The 17,843-nt window shown below is 35.0% G+C and overlaps 1 protein-coding gene across 6 annotated transcripts in view; it reads right to left on the reverse strand.

Moving 5' to 3' along the window:
- Positions 1–17,843, reverse strand: part of FER (FER tyrosine kinase) — a 192,746-nt gene that overhangs the window by 96,307 nt on the left and 78,596 nt on the right. For 5 of the 6 annotated variants that reach the window (XM_040579568.1, XM_040579569.1, XM_040579570.1 and 2 more), the window contains 3 exons: positions 12,896–12,988; positions 7,547–7,750; positions 3,599–3,721 (listed from right to left, as the gene is read on the reverse strand). In XM_040579568.1, the coding sequence (XP_040435502.1) occupies positions 3,599–3,721; positions 7,547–7,750; positions 12,896–12,988 (420 nt within the window). The remainder of the gene's footprint in view (positions 1–3,598; positions 3,722–7,546; positions 7,751–12,895; positions 12,989–17,843) is intronic. The other variant, XM_040579572.1, reaches the window with a different exon arrangement.

A 17,843-nucleotide genomic window follows, 5' to 3' on the forward strand; every position in this document is an offset into this window, starting at 1 on the left:
ATTGTGCTTATTCCTATTTTGTTTCAGCTGAAAGGAGTAAAGTTTGAATCCTTGGTGACTGCTTGATGATGGAAGCATGGCATCCTAAGCGACACTAGGCAGATTTGCTGCAAAGGTGATTTTCTGATCCAAACAAAAACATTAGCACAGATATATCAAAATAAAAATAGCATTCCTTATTTCCTTAATGATTCTTTTTCCTAGTAGTCAAATGAAAGCATATCCACAACTTAATACAGATTTCTTAAATGTAAAAAATGTATTTCAGAATATTAAAAAACCTCCACAATGTAAGGTCAAACATGTCAGAAAGTTAAAGAATATTTAATATGGTTAAAACAGCATTTCTACTAATAAAGTCCTTGGGTATGCACTGAGGTTACTCAGGGGGCTTCACATACTAGTCACTCCATCAATAACAAACCGAAGAACGTAACATACGTTTTTTCTAAAACATTATAAATAAATATGAGAGACTTTTCCATTAAAGACATCACTTGCAGATATCTTTTTAATGTCCTCACTTTTTCTAATTCAAATTCTATTATTACAGTATCATTGAAATTCCAAGCAGGCAGATTTGGTCTACATGAAATGGGGTACGGGACAGGCTTTTTGTGACATAATTAAGACTGCTCCTTTCAAAGCCAACGTCACAGAAGGTGAGCACGAATTTTACTAATATGGTAAAGGAGGATAAATGACTAAGGGAAGGATGGGAAGCAAAACCAAACTATGTAGTGTAATTTTTTTCCTGTGAAGTTCTCTGTCATATTTAACTTTCACTTTCTAAATAGGTTATTACAGGGACAGCAATTTGCACAAAAAGATTAAAGACTGCATGAAACGTCAAAGGCTGCTTTGCAGTTATAATACGAACAAGAAAAATAGTCTTTGCAGATGTCAAATGAATTTTAAGGAAATGATCAAAGATATTCTGACAATAGCACATGATGCATAAAGTACCGCCAACACTAGGTGTCAGAGTGCATACGCTATTTCTGAAAATAACTTAAAATATCTCCACTTCCCCATATGGAAGCCAGACCTCCATGCAAATTAAAAAGAAAAGCTCACAACAATCTTTTTTGTTAGTTCTGTAATACTTTTTCCCAACAACTAGTTTTTATCAGATGGGAGAACTAAAATCACAAAATCGTAGCTCAGACCAAAAGGTATTATGAAACAAATATTTTTAAAAAAACTGCTCTAAAGCGATTTAAATCATCTAGCTAGCACCCTTTTAAATACTCTTACTTGGTTCAAATTGCTGATTGTGAAGCACTAAGTACACTGTACATTGGTTTCAGTTTAAACCAAGTGTAAGTAGCAATCAGACACTCATACTCTATCTCACAAATTCTTGAAAGCTTACATACAATGTACGTAATATGCATATTTAAAAACTCCTATACCATAAAGTTTCCTTTCACCCAATACTCTTCTTAGCACTAACAGTATTACCCTGGACATCCCCTCCATTATTTCACGTAACGTATCAGACTGGAAGTTGCAAAGTTCATCAACCCTGAACGAACTAGACTTCAATATTAAGACTGACGCACACCAGCACAAAGTCAGTCATACAGTGAAATAAATGGAGCCTGCGTGACTCCATTTTATGGATAGATGCCTATTACTTGCAGCACTTTGGGAAACTGAGCAGTCAAAAGTACTTTTGAACTGCAGCTCAAATCACCTACTCACTGGTTATAAAAATAGTATGATCCTAGAGGAAAAATTATTTCCACTAATTTTAGTTAATACTAAGACTAACTCAAGTCAACAAGTCCAGAGGGGAATGGGCCCACCTCATCTTCTCCAAAAATAAGAAAAACACAAAAGTGACTGCACCCAGTGACAACAGAAAAGCTAAGAAGTCTGTTTCAAAAATTGTTCTCCATCACTTTGTAAGAAGGTTACGGTACAACTGAATGTAGTGGTAGGGGGATGGATTCAGGTCCTGGAAAGATGCACCACACAGTCATACATGTCTACATGGTTATCATCAATGGATTTAGACTATTCCCTATGTGTCTTTAACACCTCAAAGGCCATGAGATCAAGTACAGCCATGAAGAAATGATCGGGGAAGTCACTTGGGACCACATTTGTTCCATAGTATTGGTACTAGAAAAATTCTTTGACTATAGATAATTACATAAAACTATGCATAAATTAAAACTTCACTTTATTTCACAAAATTATAGCAAAATGAAACAAAAGTGGCAGGAATATGGAAACTCCCTGTCTTCAAAGTAAACAACAGAGAACGAAGAGATTATGTTTTCCACCTTCTGTTTTCTTGTATAACGTTGGCAGAAAGCAACTAAGAATAAATTCTCTTACCATTTAGTGTGTAGTACCATACTGCACTATAGTTTTACATTTGCTAAATCAGGGCTGCTCTCACAGTATGTACATTATAAAAAGGCAGAAAAAAAACCAGGAAACAGAAAAAGCATTAAACATTTAAAACAGATAGGGTACTGTAAAAGACAAAAATTTGCAAATAGATATAAAAAGATGTCAAGTTTGACAGCCCTTTATTTTTAAAGTTTATATCAAAATACAATTATTCACAAATCAAAAATAATGTCTTATGCTTTCTCATATATTTTCTAACGCATTTAAGCTTATTTTATGTTCAATAAAGTGCCGATTTGGTAATCAGCAAGACATTAACCTAAAATATGAATTTACAAAGCCTCATTCTTTAAATTTTAAAATTAGATAGAATAGGTCGGCACAGGTAGGTGCAAAAAAATCACATTTATTTTGAGAAAGGGTATATGCTTTTATTTCTCAGGATTATTAGCAGAAAACAACTAGGACCTTGGAGTAGGAAATTAACTCTGAAATACAAATTGTTATGCTTCCTAAAATTTTGTAGAACACAGAAGGTGCTTTACACATGCTTGAAACCAGTCTTTAAAAAAAAAATAAACAAATGGCTTACTCATAGTTAAAACACAAAGGTTTAAGTAGAAAAGAGTTGGCTCACAAACAAAATATCAACTAAGTAGATACTAACTGCAAAACTACTGGAAAAAGCCAAGGAGACTCTTAGGCTTTCTAAACAGTCATATAGTTTAATATTTTGATCCCTTTTGTTTCCCTCCTGAAAGACTTTCTGCAATAGCTTACTGATTAGAAAGAGAATTTTCATTTCAAATTTGCGATGACGCTGGAATGACAGTACCTTTTTCTGTGTCTGTAGAGCTTATTTCCGAGACACAAAGTACAGACAAAATGTTCTCAAAACTCTTCCAAATTTCTTCATCACAACGTTATGGGCAATGAACTACTTTCAATTACTGAGCAGTGAAATGCAAATGGGAAACCAAAAACATAAGTAGGAGGATATTTTGTGAGATGTTGAATGCCGTTCTTTCAAGATAGTAACAGGATGGAACATTATTTTAAAGGAATGTGTTGCACAGAGCAGAAAAGGTTGGAAAAGCTCACAAAGTCACAAAATGAGCAAGAATGAAAAACCTTCTAAGAGTTATATAGGAACATATTTGAAATAAAAATACAAGCCCCACCCTCCACCCCCCCTTCTTTTCAAACAGAGTTCTTGGAATGTATGTATTACCTTAACAACAGGATTCAGCAGAACAACACCTGATTTCTTTGTAATAACTTGCTTTGTTGTGTAATGATGTTCTATGAGCTGAGGAATAGTTGGAAACCCAGTTCCTTCAAAACGATACTGATTCTGTATGGAGGTAAAAGGAAATAATTGTTTCTCTACAAGCAATATTACAAACAAGAAACTGCAAAAGAGCATCACCAAGCCTCCCTCACTACTAACAAAACAAAGACATGTTCACCTTCACAGAATTAGATTTCTTTTCTGATCTGTTTAATAGGTTTTCTATTGACTTAAATGGAATGATAGGAAGATGACATATTAATAAATGCAAAATTACTGCTTCATTCATTAAATGCAACATGATAAAATAACTACCTATTTAAACTCTTAATTTAAAGAGATATGACACAAACTTAAACTCTTGACATAATGAAATAAAAACATTAGAAATCAGAGGAAAGAACCCTAACTTTCTAATTACTTAAAGTTCTAAGAATTACAGAAAACAAACTAAAAATAAACATCTGACAATAAAATAAAGAGGAGATTAGTAACACCATCTTACTCAGATCTTACTGCATTTAGAATGCTTGTTAAACATTAGTAAAACCCTGGCACAGAGTATAAGATGTGTGATTGGTCTTTAAGAAGGACTATATGCCAGGAGAGTCTACAGCAGCTAAAAACAAAGGCAGGTCATGCATGTAATTCATAGAGAAGCTGAGGAAGACAAAATTCCTCCCCCCTCTGCTGCATGAATTTTGAACACAATGGAAACAATTAACTCTTTTAATATTTTCTTAGAAGTATGTAACATTTTCTTTAATAAAGACTGCTATGACATTTCATTCTTTCAGCTGTTAAGTGGAAAAATGTATTTTTATTGCTTATCTTTGCCCATACACCTGAAGGGGAAAAAAGCAGTAACAAAGTGTTTATTTCATCCTCCTGGATGTCATAAATTATACACCGCAGCTGACTGGGAAATATGGTAAAGTCTTATGCCTATAGGAGACTCTGCATCTACAGGTAGAGAACTCAAGTCCACAAGACAGGAACTGCCATAAGCTAGCCTGACAATGGCAATCATAAACAAGTACTACAATTAAAAAAACTCAAGCACAGAAGGTGAGTCAAGTTAATTTACACAACTAGGCAATGAAAACCTCTGCCACTGGCATGAAAGCTTCTTTCTCTCTAGTCCCCAGGGTCAACTTCCTTGCATGATGCATCGTAAGTTTCTCTTGCTTTGGGGTTAAAACATTAACTTCCTGAAAGGTGTTACTGTTGTTAGTACAGACAGCTTGGTCATGTCACCTATTTTTAACATTCCTGGTTCTCTATCATAAAAATGTTTTTATAGTCTGTATATTTTCTGTTGTTTATTTTGTTAACTTCATTCACTTATTAGTGACTCAGCTGTGATTGACTAACAGCACTAGTTTCCATTTGTTTCAGGTAAACTTCGTATTTCTGTGCTGATGATCCAAAAAAACTGATGTCCTAAGAATCTCCCTAGCACAATAACCAGTACTGCCTATTATTTCCTCACCCCAGACCCAGCCACGTGCCCATTTGCTACCATCTATGTATGACCTCCAGGGCAGACACTGTTCTTCGACTGTGTGTTCACACAGGATCCTGACCATTATTAAAATCACTAACAAACGATTTTAAAATAGCACAGCCTCAAATAAGCAGCAGTGAAAAACAGTAGCCTTGAGTACCAGCAGAGAATTTTGATGCTTAAAGCTGAACAATGAATTAATCACATGCATATTTTATTAAGATTAGCCTTTAAAATAACAGTAAAACCAGAGAGAAACATTTATGCAATTAAGGGGCCAATGTTATAAACAGATGCATGCCCCACTGCCCCTCAGTATTTGATTCAGAAGAAAATCTCTATACAGAGACAAAGTTTGGTTTCTATACGGTGATTGTCAGAAATCCAACAGTGTGACTTGGCCACTCACAGGGACCTGATACCACATTGTTCATACCAATGTAAACAAAGTTCTTGCACTAAATTCTCCTCAAACTTCCCTACCAAAATGTTTATGAATACAATCCCTCTTGTTACATGACCAAAACGGTCCCTCTGTCTACTCACTCCTTCTAAAAGCTTAATAAGCTTTTCTTCTTTTCACAATTGACACTTTTTCCACAACAAATGCAGAAAATTCACCCCTATACGAGTGCATAAGGAAGCCTGCATTTCTTTAAGAAAAATTTTTAACTTCCATGATTGTCAAGAAAATCTGCCACAAATGAATCCCAAGAGCAGATGAACATAATGCCCTATTACAAGCAGACAGATCTAGTGAGCTGATGATGTTTGGACTGTCCAAGCTCTGCAAAATTAAACAGTATCAGTCTTACATTTCAAATGTAATTCCTAAGAGATAGTATACTGTGAAAATATGGAAAGAAAGATAGCTTGCTAGATTTTTTCTTTTTTTTTTCTTTTTTCTTTGTTTTCTTTTTTCTTTTCTTTGCGTGTGGAAAAAACAATATAAAAAAGACTCAGCTTACAGGTAAGCCTCAAAGTAATACTTAAAAAAACCCAACCCTCTATTTTAACTCACTTGAAAGTCCAATCTACATTTTTTTTTAATATCTACTTGCCACATACAATGATATACACAAAATTATTTCAGGCACACCAAGTATACAACGTGCATTTATTTCTGCTGGATCAGGATCAGAGAACTCCAAGCATCTTGCGTCTAGGCACAGGTGATTTTATTGCTCTTATTTTCTCGTTCAGCACTCTGACACATCAAAATAGTTCAAGGTCATAAAATCAAAATAAAATAAACACTGACTTTGTGTAAAGGTTCACTTCTACAAGGAAAACTCTAGGTGAAAATCAATGAAAATTCCAGCTGGACAAGTGTCCATAGTCATCGATCCTACAGAAGCCTTCCAACTTCTATGAAGTTTGCAAAATATCACTGCCTCCAATTAAAAAGAAATAGACCAGGTACACAATATTGACTTCCCGCAGGCATCCTGCATTAGCTGGAGTTTTAGACAAGGGAATTTCGTCAGTGTAAACACTCACAGGCGATTAGGTTTATGCATTTTTTTTGTATGTGGGAGATTTTATTATAGGAGACTGAAATACATTTTGGCAGTATCACTCAATCAAAATTGAGTATGATTTGCTGCTAATGTCATACTTCAAGAAGAATTTCTAGTATTGTTATGAGAACTGTTATATTTTGAATGAGTTTAAAATTCTGAAAGGTAAAACCAAAAATACATACATTTGAAACCCCAAGTAATACATTAAGAAGAATAAAAAGAAATACATTGGATAAAGGCATATAAAAATTAACATACTGTTTAAAATGACCGATTTTTCCTAAGTTAGAACAAGGGGATCAGTTCTGGTCCTCAGAATCATATATGCGTGCAACATCCACAAGCATTTGTGTTATATTGAACAAATCAATATCCATAGGGCTAAAAAGAACTTATGCATCTCTAGGGCAGCAGGGACTTCAATTCCCAACTGTATAGAAACCAACACAGATTATTTTCTTCTCCGTGAATGTTTCCATTTTTCAGAAGGAATCTTTACATTTGAATTAGAAGTAGCCTACTTAGCACCAACTATGAAAATGCGTTTAAAAATAAATACAGCTACACGCATAAATTAGTAGTAACAAGTTCTGGGTTTCAAAGCATTTACAAAAATATCTCGGTTTTTAAATATAAGATAAAATATGTTGAATAACTTCATACTTCATACTGTTCCTTTGTTTCCCAAAATGATCTTTTCCCCGATTTCCACACTGATGGAAATAATTCCAACAGCTTTCCTATCTTCATATAAAGGCAAAAGCCTTTTGCCATAGTAAATTATGTAGACCCTAAATTGTTTAGCTGGAATTACAAGCTTCCTAACTTTGAATATTCAGTACTGTATCAGAGACGTACATCAGCATATTGTATGATAAAGTGTCTCCGTTGTCCATCTGAAAACACAGAAAGGACATATTCACCAGGTTTCCCGTGGCTCTCTCGCACCAAGAAGTCTCCTTGCTGTTTTAACAGCTCCTGGGCTTCTATTCTTGGAATTGCACCATGATACCAGTCTTGCTCAGCCAATGGTTTCTCAGTGGTTGAAATTACATCAAAGAACTTGGGAAAAACATTGAAGAAAAATGTTACTATAACAGTACATTTTTAGAGTTCACTTTTACATGAAAAGCATGATAACAATAATTTCTGTTTCTCTAGCTAAATTATGTATTCCTATTAACAAACAAAATCAAAGCTTTTATATTCACACAGAAGACATACTGATCACCTTTTCTATTACCTAAAAACCTAATATATAAAAAGCAGTTTATGGAAATGTCCATAAACCATGTAATATTTTTCAGTTAGCCTGCTACTTCTCCTAAGTCATACCAACCAACTCCTTCTTATGCATTCTAACGTGATATTAACAGCAATTCAAAATGAACCATTTCTTTATCCAGACAGAAACTTCTCAGACATAAAAACTTAAGATATTGATTTATATAAAGTATTTCAAATGGATAAATTCTTTTCACAGGTTTTACGAATTGCCAATTACCAAATTTTACCGATTATACAATCTACCGATTACCAATCGCAAACCAATTACTAGCTCTATAAGACATTCTTCCTAGCATTTACACTGTAGCACAGAATACACACCTGGGTGTATGGTGCTTATGAACTTTAGCATAGAGTTTATGAAGGCACAAAGATTTTAAGAAATTATTTTCATTGGCTATAACTGGAAGCTAATGAGTTTTAAGCTATAATCTCACATATTAATTTTAACAAGCTTACATTGTTTAAGCAAACACCAAGGAAAACTTCATACTTTGTTCAATGACCTCTTCAGATGTACTTGTATAGCTAGACAGATCTTACTTAAGCTGTGTATCATGTTAATACCACAGCTCACAGAAATTCTCACCGCCAGAGTGGTAAAGCTCTGAACAAAATAACGTAGGGTTTATCCAATCATGAGTTAAACAGATATGTGAACGTGTCCCAGGCAAGCATTTAGGTAGCAGCCAAAGACCCACACCTCAGTTAAGCATGATCAAACAGATACAGACAAAGCATAGCATATGATTCTGAATTAACCTCTCCTACTGCTCTGCCCTGATAAAAACCCAAGTTTTTCTTTGTATCGTCAATGATGATACCATATTTCCCCTAGGCAGATGGGGAAAGAGAACAGGAAACGCTCCACTAGTGCATGCAAGGGAAAAATTTGATGTGGTGCAGCTACGGACGTGGTGGAGCCTATCCACACATTTATGGTCTTCCTGGGGAAACATTCAGGTTAAGATGACTTAGCTAGCCAAAAAACACTAGGAATAATCTCAGACTCTCAGAGTCTGAATGAGTAGATCCAAGAAAGGGCTTCTACTCAAACTTCTTGTTTCCAAATACCTGTAATTCTTCAGCACTTTCATAGTAACGTTTCCGCTATCAAAAAAATGCTTTTCTCTGTGGATTCCTGGCTGCCTTTCTAAGTTATACCTCGAAAGGTCTAGTTTAGTTGAAGATCCTGATGGGAAACTGGAGAACTTATTTAAGAGCCTGACAGAGCTCATATTCTCAGATATCAGCACTGGGATCTAGAGCCCTGGGCCTGCATGAAGGATTTCAGACATGAGATTTTAGGCCAGCACTGTAACCAACAGACTCATCACTAGAAAGAGTGAGTAAGCTCTATTACAGATTTTGCTCTATTACAGATTCGGAGCCAGGAAGGGCTATTTAAGAAATAACAACAGCCTGAACATAAAGTGCACAGTCAGAGTTTTTAGGAGCAAAAGATGTACCTCAAGGAACTGTGTTTATCAGCATAGTGAACTACTAAAAGCCCAAGATATTGTTTAGCCAGGCAGGCAGTCATTTATTTCAATCCTATCAACAGTTAAATAGATCTTAGATCAGAGCTGTCTACCACTGTTAAATTATGCTGTGTCATTGTCTTTCAGAAATTTCTAAAAGAAAAAATAGCTTTCAAAATGTTAGATAATGTTACTTATTTGGACATTTGTTGTTCAAAGATGCCAAGTATGGCCTGTCAGAAAACCCAGAAAACTATGTTATCAAGAAATGTTAAGGGGTTCAGAGTAGCAAAGCCTTTGCCAGAAAAACACATTTTTACTTGAGAGGAAGTGTTTCTAAGGATAAAAGGCCAGTTCAGGGTCAATAAAATAGTTCATGGTTTTCACAAAGGAAGGTTAAAAAAATTTAAAAATCTGACTGGCAACTCATTTAGCTCACTTAAGAGGAAGCCACCAGATAATAACACCTGCCTACGTTTAGACTGGGTCAAGTTTGAGTCACTGTTCAGACAATCATGATCACTTCGCAGATTAAAACATCTTAAAAGCCTTTATGACAGAGAAAGACAAGAACAAAGCATTTAAGACATGCCTAACTATGGCGTTGTTTATGTCACTAACATCAAGCTTCCCCCTGCTTTTAAAAATCATTAAACTATTATTTATTACTTTAGAAGAAAACAATGAAATTTCCACAAAGTATCCTCTGCTGGTTGTCTCCTACCTTACACTACCTTTAGTTTTTGTCATATACTATGAGGCAATCATAATCAAGGTGGTTTCTCTGATGAAACAAACAGTAATTATTCATGTTGTGAGTGTAAATAAAACAGCATTATTTTTATGAACAAGTCTTCTAACTGGAACATATTTTCTGTATGATACAATATTCACCCTGACTGGCTATGAAAGAAAACATAGCTGAAAGCCCACAATGAAACAGTACAAATGCAAGATATGTAATCATTTTAATATTGATTTCAACTCAGTTTACACCACTTAGTGCTAACGTTTCTACTGAATTGTATAGTTAGAATTACATGGCTTGAATACAAGAAAGGTTCGTCTTTAAGGAAGATAGAGGGAAAAAAGCCACCCACACAAAATTAAATTCACAACTTGTTTCCTTAACCTCTATTGAGTTTAAATATCATCAAGCAACTTAACATAACTAATTGGATACCTGAAAGCACAGACTTGCATTCTAGGCCTCTCCGTTTTACAATTTCATGTATGGAATAAGATCTCTTGCTCATTTATATGTATACAACTACAGAAGCACTTTCAACAGCTTAAATGAATAAATACTGTTCTAAGATTTTTGTTGTTGATTTGACTGCAAGCCAAGAATAAAATAAATAATTAACAAAACCATACAAAAGGAAAGGAATTCACATTGCTAGATTTCTACTCTCCCTCTCAACCTTTCCTTTCACTTGCCTTTTCTTCCTTCAAGTTTCCCTTTACAGACATATTTCGCTCATGGGTTATTGGGGGTGTCTCTGTGTTGCAGGGTGTGTGCCTTTACATACTTCATCACACTCTTCCTTCTGTGAGGAAGGAAATGCCCTCATATACTTCATCATGCTCCTCATGGACCTAGTACTGTCCTCTACTTACTCTGAGCCCCCCTCTCTCTCCCTATTTTTCTTCAGCAGTTTTTCTTCAACAGTAAAACAATGTAGTCCCCAGCTGCTGCCCTTATTCAAGAGAAAAATGGAGCAAAGAGCAGTGTATTATTTCTAACTTCAAAAAATGAAAGAGTTTTCCTGTACTTAGGTGGTCAACGAAAAGAAAATTGTAATGGAAATGATATTTTACTTTGTGTACTTCCTTATTTTCCACTTTAAGCAAATAAAACATTTTGTCAAGGTATTTTTCTTTCGGTGTAAAAGAGGGGCACAGACACGAGAGAGGAATTAAAGCAATAAATTTAGGTTGATAATTTGAGACAATTCCCTATGGAATAACCTGTCTTTACCCTCAATGTACCTGGCTCATTCCCACATGTTAATATACCCTATGAAACCAATATTCATTCCACCTATTAGCCTATAAACAATAAAAAAAGTTATCCTATAAACAATAACAGATTTCTGTGCCAAGCTCGAATTCCTCAGTGGCAAAAAACCTAAACAAAACAAACAAAAAAAATGAGGCAGAAGAGCAGAAGCTGGCATTCATGATGCAATGCATTCAGACTCCTCATTCGGTTCATTCATAGCACCATCTTACAAGAAAGTTATCCCTTTCCTTGTGTTTCCTCTCCTCATTTGATTAAATGCAGGTCTCTTGGTATTATAGAAAACTGGCTTACGTTTTGTCCAAGAGAAGCCACCTGAATCCCCAGCCTTGCTGTTTTCTCTTCCAGCTATACTTCTTCCCTGTATTAGCTTCTGCCTTCCCATTCCGAGAGCAGGTGAATCATTTAAGTGCCAACACGTAAGTAACAGTTAAACTGGTTGCTTTTAGAAGTACATGGTTTCTAGACAACTTTCTTCAAATGACATAGAAAAAAAAATCTTTTTTCTGTAATTACACACAAAATTCAGCTTTTCTTGCCAATTAAATACGAAATGGTATTTTCAAAATAGCACCACATTTAATCCAGGACAGCCTCCACTTTCAAAGTTTCAATATACTTAAAATACATAATATGAAAATAGGTAGTTAACATTTCATTTTCAGAGGATCAATACTGATCATTTTCCTACTCTGCTCTGAGATCCCTTTTTGTATTGGTGTATTTAAAAAAATATATTTTTTTATTTATGTATGCATGTATGTTATTACTATTATTTCATAAAACATCTGCAATCATCACTTCGTATACTTTGTTGACAGGTAATAAGTATCAGTTTATACATTTAGTAATAAGCACGGTTATATAATTGTCACCAGGCAAAAGCTGAGCAGCTGACCACATTAACAGCCAACCACTAATCTGTGAAACAAGTTTAAGATGTATATGCACGGTTAGTTTTTCTAACACAGAATAAAGTGCTAAATCAGAATGCAAAGCAAAACTAAAAATTTATTGGATTATAAATTTTGACTTTGAAGCTTATTTGATACGTTATCAAGAGTACACGGGTGACCCAGCTTTTACCGTCTGCCTCAAATGACCCAATACCAATCTTACTTCTCCCAAACATATTCCAAGGCTTCAGCAATACTACCTAGCATGTACCTGCACGCAGGTTTACACCAATTTCCACAGAAGTTTCCTAATAGTAACATAGTTTGGAATGAAAAATTAAAAATGAGCCACGATGTTATCATGTCTGCTGATCAATCAGAAAAGTGGTTTTGTAACATTATTTTAATGTAATTTTTGTCTATGTAGATGGAAATGCATGATGCTTCAGAAAAAAAGATCCTACTTAAACTGTAAAAATAACAAAATGTAGTACAACACTGTGTTATTTATACTACTTACCGATGATGACCCCAACATGGATTTTGGAGACCTTATAATTCCAGCTATGGAATGACGTATAGTGTCAAATCTTGAGACTTTGTCCTTCTTGTCCTAGGAGAAAAAAGTGGCATCTCCAGTGAAAGCAAGCAAAGTGGTACGATAACTGAATTATTAGAGAATGTGGAATATAGACATAGATTTTATTTAAATAAAAGATAAGGACTGAGCCTCTAATGATACATACTAGTAAGTGTCAACATCAGTGGGATTAAGCTAAGTCACATAAATTAAACTGCTGACAAATTCTGTAATTCCTTAAATATTTTGTGCAATTATTTTAAGTATCACTATTGTTAAGTATAAATAGTACATAAACTCTTTTGTACCCTAAAAACAAAGGACATAACTTTCAGTTCTCCTGAAATACCTATTGTTTTAAAAGGACATGGATTTGAAACCATATAAAGATATAAAGCCCACGCAGTAAAACAAAAATACGTATGTACATCATCCTTAATATATGGGGTGGGTTTTTTCCTTTTATTAACATGTTCTTCTCTAACAATACACTACTTGTAAGTATTAGTACCAATCAATGCAAGTTACAGGAACCATTTGGTTTCTGGCACAACTGCAAACCACAGGCGCAGCCACTGCCTAGTTTTTAGATTCTGTAAGAAGAGAGCTCTAATCGGAATACTGAAACAGCCTTTAAGTGACTCTTGTTCAGCATAACTCAATGTAAATTCCAAGTGCCTATAACGTGATTTAGTCCAAAGACTGTGTATTTCTTTGTAAATTCCAAGTCCCTATAACTTGATTTAGTCCAAAGACTATGTATTTCTTAATCAGCTCTCCAAATCAGTATCAGAGAATCTTTCAGAAAAGTACAAAAATCTATTTTACACACTGACAGTTATTGTTCATAAGCCACCCTCCAAAACAGCCAATATATTTTAATGAGTATTTGCAATGTAATTAAACCTGAAGAAGAGACCAGATATTAACAACCTCATTCTAACTAGCTATAGGTTACCTAAACTGTAAGAAAATTATAATGGAGACAGACTACAACTGTTTGCTAGTGTTACAACAGAAAAACACTTCCAAGTTTTGGAAATACACCCTTGACTGAAAAACTGAAAATCTGATAATGCAGCTTCGTTTAGCCTAGGACTTTCGAATAAGCAACAAAATCTATTCATTCTGTATACAGAATATAATACCAGTGTTTGAAAATACTCCAAAATAGTTTAGTTTACAGGATGTAGTAAAATAAATGTATTTTTTTGGTAGCAAAATTCTGTGATGTGCAATAATTTGTATGCTGTGAAAAAGAAGTGCAAAAACCAGTCAAACAGTCAAAACACTAATAAGGAATGTATTACTCACCGAAATACTCATTAACTATGTGCCCACTTATCCATCAATATATTTTCATTCCTTTTACCAGACTCAAGTAATATTGTATGCCAACTAATTGTCTTGTAATAAAAAACTCTGTGCTGAGTCCTGATTTTTGTTTTTATAATACTGATGAATTGAACTGGCGGGACAAACCCAAACCAAACCAACAAACAAACAAAATAAAATCTCATTAGCAATAGGGGGGTACAGAGTCTAATTTTGCTTGCATGCTGGGTGTGGAATAATCTGCTCATTTCACACATCTCTTCAGAAATGATCCATGAGGTTTACCTGCAACTAAATGTATACTTCTATGACAGGAAAAAATAAATGACCAAAAGACGCATGAATTCCACTACACTTCCCCTAAACAAATTCAGAAGTTTTCTTTCTAGTTTACATTAATAGCACATTTATTTAATGACAACATCAAACTACAAGTAAGGTTCTACAGTCACTTAGTTGCTCCTTATCAAAAAACGTTTTTAACAAGAGAGGGGTTTTTTTGACTCAAAATACCAGGAAGACTCATGGATGGGAACACCAGAGGACTCTGATAGGCACCACTGAATGATATATAAAGGTTAATAGCTGCATTACGTAGAATAAGCATTAAAATGCAGATGTAACAGATAAACTTTGGCTTCGTTCAAAATGTAGCACATGCCCTACTCAAACTGCAATGCATTTACAAGCACTGTTCAGTATTTTCACAGCACCTTCCCCCTGACATACTGAAATGATTCTATAGCTTACAGCAATGAAGACTCATAATTTGTCTGCACAACAGGCATTATCAACCACATGACAAACACAACTGTAGCCTGTAACGAGTTTTACTCCAAGTATTTTTAGGGCAACCTGAATAAAACTGAGTAGCAGCGAAGTTGGTTTTTTACTGTTCTGTTGGGGGTTTTTTTTGTCATTGCCCAGCTGTGTTTCACCTTAGAAGGACCCATTAGATCTTGCAGGAAACCAGTTTTCACTGGGAGTATGTATTCACCACTGTGAAGAGCTTTTTTCTTATATATTAGGTATATTTTTTTTCCTAAACTAGTGTAAGAATAGAAACCAGCTTGGCCCATCTACATTTTTATACATATATATGTGTGTCTGTGTACAGTCTTATTACTTAATAAGTCGTGGTGTTAATGGAAGCCTGCTTTCCAAAATAAAAAGAAACACACATCAGAGCTATTTTTCAATAATCTCCACCCTAGCCACATTAAATTTTGAATCCCTTAGCAAAGGATTTAGTAGATGAAAGGATTATCTCGGGATTTAGGTTATTTAAAGTTTCAGAAGGAGGCTAACAGAGAGCAGAAACTCTGTGTCCTCAGGAAGAAAAGTTCATTATAAATCCCCACCATACTCATTCCAACAAATATCAGACTTCTGACCAACAAGCACAACCATGCTGGCTATGTAGTCACCACAAAACGCTTCAGACAAAACTTGTAAGACATGTTACTATTTGACTAACACATTTGAGAAGGACACTGGAAAAGAATTAGGAGTTCTGCATCAGGGATGCTGTAGAGAACATTCTGGAGTAATATGCCTGCTAGCATACACGATGCAGCGACTAAAATGTATTGGCTGATTCAGTTTCATTTTGGTTTAAATGAATTACTTTCAGAGATACTAGCAAAATAGTAGTATAATTTGTCACTTCCTTTATTTTCTACTATACCGAATGCATTCAAAAGAGAACTAATCTGTGTGCCATAGTATTTTATGCAACGACAGAATTACTGCAGAAGAAATTACCATTTACCATAAGAAGCTAGATATGTATGAAAATATATACTGCCATTAGAGAACAATTTTGATCTGTTTCTTTGACTGTGTTTAAATGTACCTGTGGCATGAGAACACATCATGAAAGGAATTATTAAAAGTGCATTGACTGATACTATTCTTTTAGGACTAGCCATATTTCTAATCACTGCCCAGAATAAATTAAAATGAATCTCCACCAGCCCTGGAACTGGCAAGTCATGAATTTTCTATCCAGTGGACAAGTACCCCTAGAAAAACTGTTGAAAATCAAACTGCTTATCCTGGAATGTTGCAAGACTGATGAACTTCTACACAGAACACAAACAGCTGTTTTATGGGTGGGACTTTTTTATCATGCTCCTCTTTGGCATATCATGCAAAGCACTACTGCTTTTATTTCCAAACAATATAGAAAGGATTTACTAAGACAAATAACTCTTATTGAGAAACTGATTGACAGCAACCGCTTGTAACAATCAGGTTAAGAGTGTTCTGTCATATTCTGCTAGCAACTGGGTTTTGACACAGCAGTGTTACACTTCTTCTGCTACGAAACAAGGAATGTCAAAACCCTCTTCCCAGTTGTATACACCTCAGCCAGCCACTCTGGTTCCACTTCTCTTTTTCCTTCTTAATAGTCAAAACAATTACCTCAGCTCTTTTCAAGAAATGTCTCAGCAGAAAACAACCACTCTGGCCCTCTTCCATTCTTCTCTTCTGACAAGATGCAGAGGGAAAAAATTAAAGCATAAGAAGCCAAAAAGCAGCACATGATTCAGGCCAGTTGAAAAATGCACGTGAAGCGCTCCCTATTTTGCTTGAGGATTTCCTCAGGTGCGTCTTTATATATACTAGAGAGCCGAGCTTCTGGTTTTGTGTGTTCACACTGGGGGATCTTGTGCAACATGAGGTCCTGTCTATTTTAGTGGATTTTCCATTAGAATTTATCCTCTTTGGTCATGCACTACAACTGTTATGGTCTTGTGGACAAAAATCCTCCTTTTGCCAGACATACACAGAGTTCTATCACTGGGCAAAATCACGGCAGATCTTAAGAGTGCATGAAAAAACACAACGCACCCAGAAGTGTGAAAAAATCAAAATGACAAGCCATAAGAATCATATTCACAATGGTCTTTTGAATGAATGTAAGCAAAAACAAAGCAACAGGGCAAAATATTTTGTTCAAATTGACCTGCATAATGTAAAAGTCCAGAAAAGCATTTTAGCTGTATAAATGCAGAAAAATATATATTAAATGTTATTACAAAAGAAAAATAATATATACTCCTTTTAGAAAAGCAAGGAGATAAGAAGCTGAAGAGAGATCCAAGATACAGATAAAGCACAACTAATGCTTCTGAAGAACAGGCAAATAGTAACACCAACTCTACTGATCAAAAGGTGGAAGATTACCAATAAGAGGGATAATGGACAATACGCATATACTGAATACTGCTAAAAACACTACCCAGACATGTACCTATGGGTGGTATAAATAGGCCAATACTTGACAACCTAATGAATCAGATACAAACCATAAGCATGGGTACAGAAGTTGAATTGGGGCTTGCACATAAAATTAAAGAACCTTCACAGGAAATTTAGAGGACATAAGATGACGACTTTTCAACTGAAAGAGAAAAAACTTTCAGAATAAAAGGAAATTTTAATTAGACGAACATAAACAGTAATACCTGTAAGATCAGCATGATAGTACTGTTTCTGAGTATTCTGAGAATCCTCAGAGATTCTGATGAAAACAACTTCAGTATGG

The sequence above is a fragment of the Falco naumanni genome, chromosome Z (genome assembly GCF_017639655.2).
Source record: "Falco naumanni isolate bFalNau1 chromosome Z, bFalNau1.pat, whole genome shotgun sequence".
NCBI classification, from domain to species: Eukaryota; Metazoa; Chordata; class Aves; order Falconiformes; family Falconidae; genus Falco; species Falco naumanni.